Source organism: Populus euphratica, unplaced genomic scaffold (genome assembly GCF_000495115.2).
Source record: "Populus euphratica unplaced genomic scaffold, PopEup_1.0 scaffold111.1, whole genome shotgun sequence".
Taxonomy (NCBI): Eukaryota; Viridiplantae; Streptophyta; class Magnoliopsida; order Malpighiales; family Salicaceae; genus Populus; species Populus euphratica.
Genome location: NW_011499877.1, coordinates 309,914 through 320,291, shown reverse-complemented (window position 1 = coordinate 320,291; position 10,378 = coordinate 309,914). Strand labels below are relative to the sequence as shown.

General features: G+C 33.5%; 1 protein-coding gene across 1 annotated transcript; it reads right to left on the bottom strand.

The window, feature by feature from the left end:
- Window positions 1-5,773: 5,773 nt before the first annotated feature.
- LOC105128542 (probable inactive poly [ADP-ribose] polymerase SRO5) lies at window positions 5,774-8,965 on the bottom strand. The gene is made up of 5 exons (XM_011030260.1): window positions 7,797-8,965; window positions 7,387-7,628; window positions 7,143-7,279; window positions 6,950-7,045; window positions 5,774-6,214 (listed from the first exon to the last, which is right to left on the bottom strand). The coding sequence occupies exons 1-5, from the start codon at window positions 8,357-8,359 to the stop codon at window positions 6,101-6,103; spliced, it is 1,152 nt and encodes a 383-aa protein (XP_011028562.1). The 5' UTR covers window positions 8,360-8,965; the 3' UTR covers window positions 5,774-6,100.
- Window positions 8,966-10,378: the final 1,413 nt, after the last annotated feature.

Below are 10,378 nucleotides of genomic sequence, written 5' to 3'. Positions count from 1 at the left end.
TGCTAATACCTTCCCTTTACGCAACCAGTCTCCGTACCCGATCTCTAAAGACCAATTAAGGTTCCTAATTACCAGAATACTAGGTGATGACTCCCATTTAATTTTTTCACTGATAAGAGATAAGAATTTCTTGTCTTTTCATATCTTGCTAGAAATACACCACATCCCATCGTTAGCATGGATGGTGGATGATCGTCGCGACACCGTACACGTGCGACAGAATGGCGACTCCACTGGGACCCTTCTTGTGGACTAAGCATGGGTTTTTGTCTGATAATTGCGTTGTCTTATTTGTGTGTTATCTGTTAATATGTATTTATTGTCTTACATACTTTCATGCTTTCATTTTTGTACATATATGTTCATAACATCACATGGTTTAATTTTGTGACAACACACAAACAAACTTCTAAGTTAAGTGGGGAATTAGCGATCTGCCCTATGACTATTGGTCGAGTTCAGATGCGTGAAACACCCAAATCATATCTGAGTGCCTGCTTGGTAATGGCGGGCATACGTGCTTTAGTTGTTCTTTGTAACGCCCCCATACTGCCTTTACGAAGGCTGTCACTAGGTAGATATGAAACCCTTTTGAGACTAAATAGAGGAAGCCTACCTTGTGTTGTACATACTAATTAGAACTCGACTTTAGGATATATATTACTTTGCTGTCATTTGCATTTAATCATGTAAAAATATCATCACTGTAGGTTGAACTGAAATCATGACTGAGTATCAATCTTTTCACAAGTTTGGGTAAGAATCTGAGCTAACTCAGGTAGCTGAAGGAAAATGTATTAGGCTTGGGACAAATCAGTCAATGCAGAATAGCTAATGGGGGTTTCAAATGGAAAGTCATTGAAGCTAGGATGAAGAAGAATGCCAAGGATGGCAGATTGGGAGATGAACGATACCGATTGATGGATTTTGTCATATTTGGCCTTGTATTGTTTCCATCTGAAATTGGGGTCATCAATTTGGAAGCCGCAAGTGTTTTCTTAGAATACGAGCATGACCAGATCAATCCTGCTGTAGTAATTTTGGCTGAAACCATGCTGTCACTCAACCATTGCAGAATGAATGGAAAGGGAGCAATGAGGTGTTGCGTCCCTATGTTATATTTATGGATTATCAGTCATATTGAAACACCAAAGGGCATCTTCAACAACTTCTGGTGGTTTGACCTTCGACCACTGAAAGTTACAATAGAGGAGACTTGGAGACATTGGGATGAGAAAGCATGGATAAAGAAATATTTTGCACTACCACAAAGCAACTTCAAATGGAAAGCACCGTGGATGAATAACACAGTCTGCACAATGAGTTGTGGGAGCAAGGTATGGGTTCCCTTGATTGGTGTTACTGGATACATTAGTTATGCCCCAGCACTAGTAACAAGACAGTTGGGTGGAATGCAATATACACCAAGAACTTTGGGTTTAACAATTTTTTTTGGTTTATTCAAACATCAGCCATACCTCAAAGAAATGGAACTCATTCGACAAGACTGGGAAAGGCCCGTACTGATGAAAAAGGAAGAAGGCAGTATGTTTGAATCATTTGTGAGCTAGAATTATGCAGTTTGGAGAAATGGAAAGCTTTTTGGGGTCATTGAGTCTTCAAAACCTGAACATCCTGAGTCCATAATAGAGCAACCAAAAAGAAAAAAGATTGATCATGAGGAAGAACTAAGAAAACAGTTAGAGAGATGCAGCACAAACCTCGGCAAAAGCAAAAGGCAAATACAAATCTTGGAAAAATAATTAGAAGAAGAAAATACAATGAGGAATTATTTGAACCAGCAATTAGAAGAGAAAGAGGAGCAACTAACATCTTGCAAACAATGGCAAAGAAGGACAGAGATAACTGAAGCACTAGCTAAACGGATCTAGGATAAGTTGAAGGATCTTAGAACTGAAAATGATAAACTGGTTCATAATCATAGGCTCACAGAAAAAGAGTTGGCCAAAATCAAGAAATCAACACAAGACAAGATAACTACAGATAAAGAGATAGTGGATTCTGCGAAGAGAGAAAGGAGTAATTTCATAGGAAAGATGGAAATTGAGAAAGAAAAGATTCGGCAAGCCTACCTTGATATAGAAGAAGAAAGAAATATGCATGCCTAATATATGGTACAATTGGAAGAGGAAAGAAGTATGAGAAAGGTTGCTGAGGCTGATATGAGAGATTACCAGAAAAGGGCCAAGTATTCAAAAGAACAGATAATGATTCTACAATCCAAGCTGGAGATACAAGAAGTGGGGTTGAGAAGTCATTATAGTGTGATAGAAGAAGAGTTACATGAGTTGAAGCAAGAGTACTAGGAGTGTCAAGACTATATTAACAGCTTTGCGGTTCAAATGAACTCCAAAAACACCGAGCTAGACATTGAAAGAGAAGAATTACAAAGAGCTAAGGCTACATTATCACTATTAGAAACAATGGTCCGAACATTGGAAAAAAGCAATGAAGTCTTGGGAGCCAACAACAAAGTGAGCATCACAAATAACACTTTCTTGCATGACCAAATAAGACATATGGCGAAACAACTAGGTTAGTATCAGGGATTATGAGGTTATACGTAACATGTATTCTTGATATTAAAAGGTTATTTGGTTTTATTAACGACATAGAACAACTAGGTTTTACCCGATAAGATAAAGATCTCATTACAAAGGAGGACTTTTCTTAAATCTTAGATACACATATAATTAGATACCACAACATGATTTCATATTTTATCAGACAAAACAATGCAGCTTATCTTAGGTAGGGTGTAGTTGGGGTGCTAATACCTTCTCTTTACGCAACCAGTCTCCGTATCCGATCTCTAAAGACCAGTTAGGATTCCTAGTTACCAGAATACTAGGTGGTGACTCCCATTCAATTTTTTCACTGATAAGAGATAAGAATTTCTTGTCTCTTCATATCTTGCTAAAAATACACCACATCTCATAGTTAGCATGGATAGTGGATGATCGTCGCGACGTCGCACACATGCGACAATATTAATCATCGATATTATTGCCATCTTTTATTTTGAACGCACCCACAATAGTAAACAAATTATTTTTGAGCTGTTTGCTTATACAAGTGAAAAGGTTTACTCCCTACTTACGTTATTAATATATGATGTAATATATTCGGATCCATTCAAGTTTGAGAAAATAAATTTATTGTGATTAATTTATGTCTTTATTTTACTTTTTAACTTTTTGTTTGTGTTATTAAAAAAATAGATAAATAAAAAAATATTTTTTAATAACAAAAAAATTGGCTTGATTTTCAAATTTTTTTTTTATTTTGGGTGAAAAACTCTTTTCAAAAAATAAAAACATATATTGATGTTTTTTAATTATATTAAATCTAACCATCAATCTTTTAATTGTTATATATATTTTTTATTTTTTTTATTTCACCCCATATAATTTTTTTATACCAATTTGATTCTTATTTTTTTATTATTTATTTTATTTGAAATAATTTATAAAATTATTTTTTTAAAAATTATCCTCTTTTAATTTTTTATTTGTTAGATTTGATTTCATTCTTATTATTACTAATTTGAAATAATTTCATTCTTTATTTTTTTTATTTTTTAAATTTAATCTCTCTATTCTTTTAATAAACTTGAAAGAAAAATAAAAAAATTAGTTTATTTTTATAAATTAGTGAAATATTAGAAAATATTTTATAGATTATTTTTCATGATACTATCAAATACTAAAAAATAATTTATTTTTTAGAAAATTACTTTTTGTATAAATTAATTTCTAAATAAAAAATTATTTTTTGTATAAATTAATTTCTAAATAAAAAGGTGCTTTAATTAAAAATATTTTCACAACTGAAATGATTGTTGTATATTCTTCGAGAATTTTTCATCCTCTGGTATGGTATTGACTGCAATGATTAATTGAGGAGCCACTTGCCATCAAGCAAAAAGGAATGTTCATGAAGTCCACGTAACTTGCGTTTCATAGCCTATCTTTTCACACACATAATTAGACTTTGAGTACAAGTCATCTCGATTGCAATGTTCAAATTACACCATTAAGTAATTCATTATTTATGTCTTAAAAATACAAATAATGTGTCTAAAATAATAATAATAATAATAATAATAATGCTATTATTTATTTATTAATTAATTTTAAGCCGTGCATACACAATAATTATAGCTGGATTTGGATTTTTTATATATCTGTTTAAAACATGATTAGTCGTGCTTAATATTAAACCTGAATTGAATTATTTATTTTTTATCATATAATAAATAATGATGTTCATTCAAATTAAATTTAAATATTTAGATTTAATAAATATGACAATCACATTCCTTGCAAAACATGAAAGAATTCAAATCCGCCCTGGCTAATACCATGTGAGATTGGAATCGAGCTCTGCTCACGTCATAATTAAGCCCAAGCATCGTAAAATGAAAATTAATTCTTGGAGAGGCTACCTACCCAGTCTGCTGGTAAGGTAAAACTTCTCGTCATTGTGCAAGGTCGGCTCCTTCAAATAGTCTCCCCTGCCTATGAGTGCTATCACATTGGAAAAAAAAAAAAAACATACCAAGAGATTCATCCGTGATCAAATGGTATTGTATTTTAATGTGTATTGAGGTATTGATTGTTATCCAGAAGAAATGATTCTCACAACTTCCATTTTCTATGAAAAGTGTTGTAAATATAAAAAACCCTAATTTTTTTTTTAATATAACAATAAACATGATATTATAAACTGTTTTGCCATATAAAATTTTACTCGAAAATCTTTTAGAATAGTTAGAATTTTTAAAGAAGAAATCAAAATTATTTCTCCAAGAAGTTTTCATGAAGTTTTCTTTATGGTATTACTTGTTTTTATTACTCTAATAATAATATTTGTGTTTTTAATAAAATTTTAATATCTTCAAATGAAATCTCTGTATCTCTATATAATAATCTTTATAAACATTAATCATGACCAAATCTCCTATTTAATTATATTTGATGTATAAGATAATAAATGTTTTTTTCCCTTATTTTGGTTGAATATTTCAAATATAAATATTTGAAAGCCTCTAAAGAGAAAATAATTATATAAAAATAAAAAAAAAATATTCTTAGAATAGTATAAACGACAAGAATTTTTTGCCTTTTAGTGGCAACTTTCTTTTTTGTCAATAAAAATATCCTCTAACTTTTATATACATATAAAAAAACTATTTTCTTGTCAATAATTACCTTTTGTTAAATTGTCTGCTTAAAAGTTCTTAATGTTTTTGCCCACCAACAGTAACATTTTACAAGATTTTCTTTATTTTTATGTTATTTATATTATTTTAATATATTTTTAAACAAATAATATTTTTAAAAGCAACCTAGAAGTCTCTCGATCACCGTCAAAATCTAACACATCTCCCCTGCTATAGATGGCGTTTCCCTTTTAGAAACTGGACAAAGAGAAATCTAGTTAAGCAGAGGCTGGCCTTCTGGGTTTGGCCTCAGTGAGCACAGTTGAGGCATGTCCGTAAGGTATTGGGCATCAGTCGCTAAGGTTTATATGGTGAACCGATCCATGTATATCAGAACTCTTAACAATTGAATGTAGATTCCATTTACGCAGTAACGTCCAAAAGTGATTGGGTGGTAGAGTTAACTCGGTTCCTTGCCAGTTGCAGGCAGGCTCATGCTGCCTATTGATAAGCACATCAAGTCTTGCATCCTTTTTACAGGGCCAATGAATCTTGCGACCGTACAAAAACAAGCCAAAAGGTTGCAGCTGCTGCAAACAATCCGGGTAGTGGTGAGGCAACAATTCCCACATTGAGCTGTAACAACATTTTTATTTTTCTAGTGAGAGTCGAGAGTTACATTTCCTTACACATATTGCTGGCATATATTTCCACTTGCACAGCGGTCGTGTGATTGCACAAGATGTAACTTCCATTATGTAAAATGCCTACTGACTACTCTGCCACTACAAGAAGACCTAGCAGCAACTAAACACTCCGTTCCTACATGTCAATTTGGATTAGCTACTCGTTTATGTCAGTTTCGTCTGTCTTTTCCGTCCATCACATAATTCAAATTGCGCTCCGCACTCGGCTTCATACCTGCATAATCAATTCTTCCATGCCGTCCCTCCTCACATCATGATTCATTCCAATATTGATTCCTTTTTGAACCATTGTTTGCTCCAAATTGCTTGATGTTACAAGCATCTGCAGAACAAAAAAGGAGAATTTGTGGGGTACCAGTTAGGCTTTTCTATCGAACACAAGCAAAGTTATCAAGTTGGCCTTTATGTATCTATTCAGCAATACTTTACTAACAAAAACAGAAGCAAAATTAATTTTGATCGATAAAATCATGTCGCAGCAAATGACTGCTGCCAATGCAAGCCATTAAGAATCATGTCCTGGTATAAAGGAATTAAAGTATAGCATCAACTGAACCAAAGCACTTTGCTCCTAATCAAAATATTCCACAATCATATTTGTAATTTTATTCCAATAATGCATCTTTTCATATTGTATGGCATCATAGGCAAAGAAAGCAACACCACTTCCTTTAAAGCATATTTTCCATGGAAATAATATAAACCCAGCAAAGGGATTCCTAGAGAAGGAAGTCCCTCCACGCCTTTCCCAGCCAGCATGCCCAGAATATTTTCCAACTTGTTACTCTCAGCAATTAGCAGTAAACTGGGAGTCAAATTCATTGATGTATACAGTTGCTTCTTTTCTTAGACATAACAGTTCAAATAAAAGTTTATGAAGATTCGTCTAAGTGCAAAATAGGTAATCATAATACGTCAGGCGAGGCAGCAAATCCCCAAATCAAACCGTGTTCTGTTATTCTAATACCGGTTCACACTCCACAGGATGGATCACAACTTTTAATTCAGCATACTAAGAATGATGAAAGCAGCTATTTAATCAGAGGAGGTGCCATACCTTGGTTCTAAATGATTTGATCACTGAAATCAGTAGCTTGTCCCCTACAATCTTTCTCACTTGTTGTATCAGTTCTTGTCTAGAAATCTTCTTTGCCTGGATCAGAACCTCAACAATGTCAGATCATACGATCCTACAAATAGGACAACTTTCAAATTCTAGTTCCCCCAATAAATCTAATTCTATTACTCACTCTGTGAGCTCTATAATACTTGATAATCAACTTGGTAGCAGTGGGAGGCAAGAACTTTGAGAGAGCAGAAATAAGAGAAGGAAATGGCATCCAAGGAGAAGTTGGCTTCCTCAAAGATTCAGGAATTCTAAAGTAACCTGCACAATCAAACAACCAAAACCATATGATTACAATTCAAAAATTGTCAACAAACAACTTCCCAAACTCAATACATCATCAAAAACTAATATTGTGGATGACCCACCTTTCAAGCTAGAAGGAGCACTGAAACTTATCACATACTCTGGCAAAATATGAGTGTTCATATGGGCACTCCACACAATATACTTCTTAGGAGATGACAAGCTGTCCATTCCTGAATCAAACTCATCAGAACTCGGATGATACTGATCAGAACCCGGATGAACAACCTCTGCCTTCCCCAGAATAACACGGCAAAGCAACATATGCCGCAGACCATCTTTACCAACATTCAATTTCTTCACACTGTAAAAAACAAAAATGAAAAGGATAATAATAAGAAGCATAAGATTGACAAACTACACCATAGCTAGTAAAATCCTCTCAGAATCATTGCTCACATTATTTAACATGAAAGCAGAACAAACAGCACAAACAGGAAAAATATTCAATAGAGATAAATCATATGCTTACCATTCAACAGGAGAATCATCTGGAGAAAGATAAATGCCAGAACCATACAATCCATTGCTGTTATCAATCATCCGGGCACTGAAACCATGCTTCATAATCTCACAGATCTCATCTCTTGTACCACCATACCAACCAAACTTGACATTCGCATCGCCACCACACTTCTTCTCCATTGCTTTCGCAATAAGCTGAAAGGATTGCATTCTAGCTTGCTCCAGAACACCAGAGTAAGTATTCCTATGAATGGCAACAACTGTTGCTTTCTTGCCAAGTAAACCCAAACCCGAAACGAATCTTTGCTTAATGAGATCATGAACTCTATCTCCTTCGAAAAGTCGAATCAACCCATCATTGAATGATGGAGATTGATTGTAACTGACTCCCGAACTAAAACTTTCGCTATCGGAAACAGCTGATTCCTGATCATGTGAGTGTCTGCTATGAGTGCTTTGGCACTTTGAAGGATTATGTAAAGACTGTTCTGGCGTGTTTTGAGAAGTAAAATCATTAAAACCATGTGTGATTTCATTGGTATTTCTGACTTGAATCGGTGAATACTCCATTTTTAATTGCTGAACTCGGTTGAACCAGAGATTTTACAATTTAACTCGCCTAAGAAATCCCAGAGAAAAACGGAGTAGTTTGTTTCTTTCTTTTTTTTTTTTTTTCTTGAAAGAATTGCTAAAACTAAAAGGCAACTTGCCTAGGCCTATGGAAAGACAAACTTAAATTGTATCAGAAACAAACTAACAACGCATTTTGTAAGCAAACTTGCACCGGAAGAAAACTGATCCAAAATTAGAGCATATAAAGTTAAGAAACAAATCAAGAAAAAGAAGGGAATAAAGGCTAAAGGGAGGGCTGTGAAAGTGATTTGAAAAGAGAATAGAGAAGCAAGGGAATTAAAAGAGAGACATAAAGGAGTGCAGCTTGCTATATAAAGCGTGTGGTTTATGTGTGAGAAATAGCAAATCGAAGAGAGGAAGAGGGAGAGGTTGTTTTTGCTTCGTGTAGCTGTGGTTGCTTGGAGGAGAGGGAGAGAAGATTTAAAAAGGAGTTATAAATATCAACGGAACCGCCTTTTCACTTTGGTTTCCGTTAGGCGGTGAGTGGCGGCGCAAGCTGTTTTCGTTTCACCCTTCCCTCCTTCACATACAAGGAATACCCAGCCAGCCAGCCAGCCTGCCTGCCGTTTTTATTTTCATTTATTTATTCATTATTACCGAAGCCATGGTGGTGATGGTCGGTACCTCTTTTTTTATATATATTAAAAAAAAAACATTTCAGATTACGAGACAGGCTCTTCTTAAATATTTATTTTTTTATTTTTTTAATTTGATTTTGGAAGCCATGTGGAGAAGGTGAGGTCATCAACATGTCATTATCTTCGGGATATTTTCTCATGGGATTCAAAGTCTTTTCAAGGGAAGATAGGGTAGCGTTACGTGTCAGGATTAAAACGCGCCACGTAGAGGTACGGATCACGAAAGCAAGATGATATTTTGAAGGCCCAACCGCCCACGCATCCCTAATTTCAAGAAGTCCTATTGAGATTCATTTGGCAGAAATATTAGTTTTAAAGGTTGTTTGGGGTTATGGTTTTGTAAATTTTTTTTTATTTGATATTAAAAAATATTATTTTAAAAAATAAAAAAATGTTATTTTAATATATTTTCAAATAAAAAATATATTAAAAATAACATATTTCATTTTCCATTTCTCCTCTATTTTGCAAAACAAAAGCCAATGATGAGCTTAGACACTGTTAATTATAAGATGTTTACCCTCTGTATTGTTATATTATATAATATTGTAAACTAGAAGCCAGCCATTTTCAATTTTATAATTTTTAATTTGAGTTGGATGATGCCAGGTGGTTGGTTTTTTTTGTGCTCTCATTTGATTATCCTCAAAATAAATAAGAAATCATAAAATTGTAACTTATTTCAAAATAGATAATAAAAAATAAAAAAATATTATTATCAATTTGCAGAATGGGGTCGGTTGAGAAACGGGCATTTTGTCGGCTTTTTGCATTTCCATGTAAGAAAACAAAAGGCAGGATTTGCGGAAAAGAAATTAAGAGTGAAAGATAATTGAAAAAACCCTCAGAACCGCTCACGTGTTTACATCAAAAGGAAGGAGACATGAAAGAAAGGCACAGCTCTCTCTTCTAATGAAAATGATTGGTCAAAATGATCTTTCATATGGTCAAAATCTGCGCTTTGTTTACAAAACTCAACTCAATGACATAACTTTTGAAAGTGTTTGATAATTTTTGAGAATGTTTTTTCTTTTTTCGAAATGCTGAAGAATTTTAAATTAAAATGAATTTATCGGCCATTAATGTTCTTTGAAAATTAAAGATTTTAAGAGTAAGGAAGATCTTAAAATTGCTTAAATTTTCTTTCATTTATAAAACATATTTTAAAGATTATTTTTTCCAAATTCTTTAGAAAGTGAAAAACATAAAGAAAAGGTCATTTTGAAATCATCCATTACAAAAAAAAGACAAGGGTTTGGCTTGATTCACCTCGGAATAAATAAGAAAAACTAGGGATGAAATCTGAAAAAAAAAAAAA

Coding starts and splice junctions, on each gene's coding strand:
- LOC105128542 (XM_011030260.1), bottom strand. CDS start 8,359: ATGGAGTATTCACCGATTCAAGTCAGAAATACCAATGAAATCACACAT. Junction 7,280..7,386: donor TGCTCCTTCTAGCTTGAAAG/GTGGGTCATCCA, acceptor TTGATTGTGCAG/GTTACTTTAGAATTCCTGAA. Junction 7,046..7,142: donor AGTATTATAGAGCTCACAGA/GTGAGTAATAGA, acceptor GTTCTGATCCAG/GCAAAGAAGATTTCTAGACA.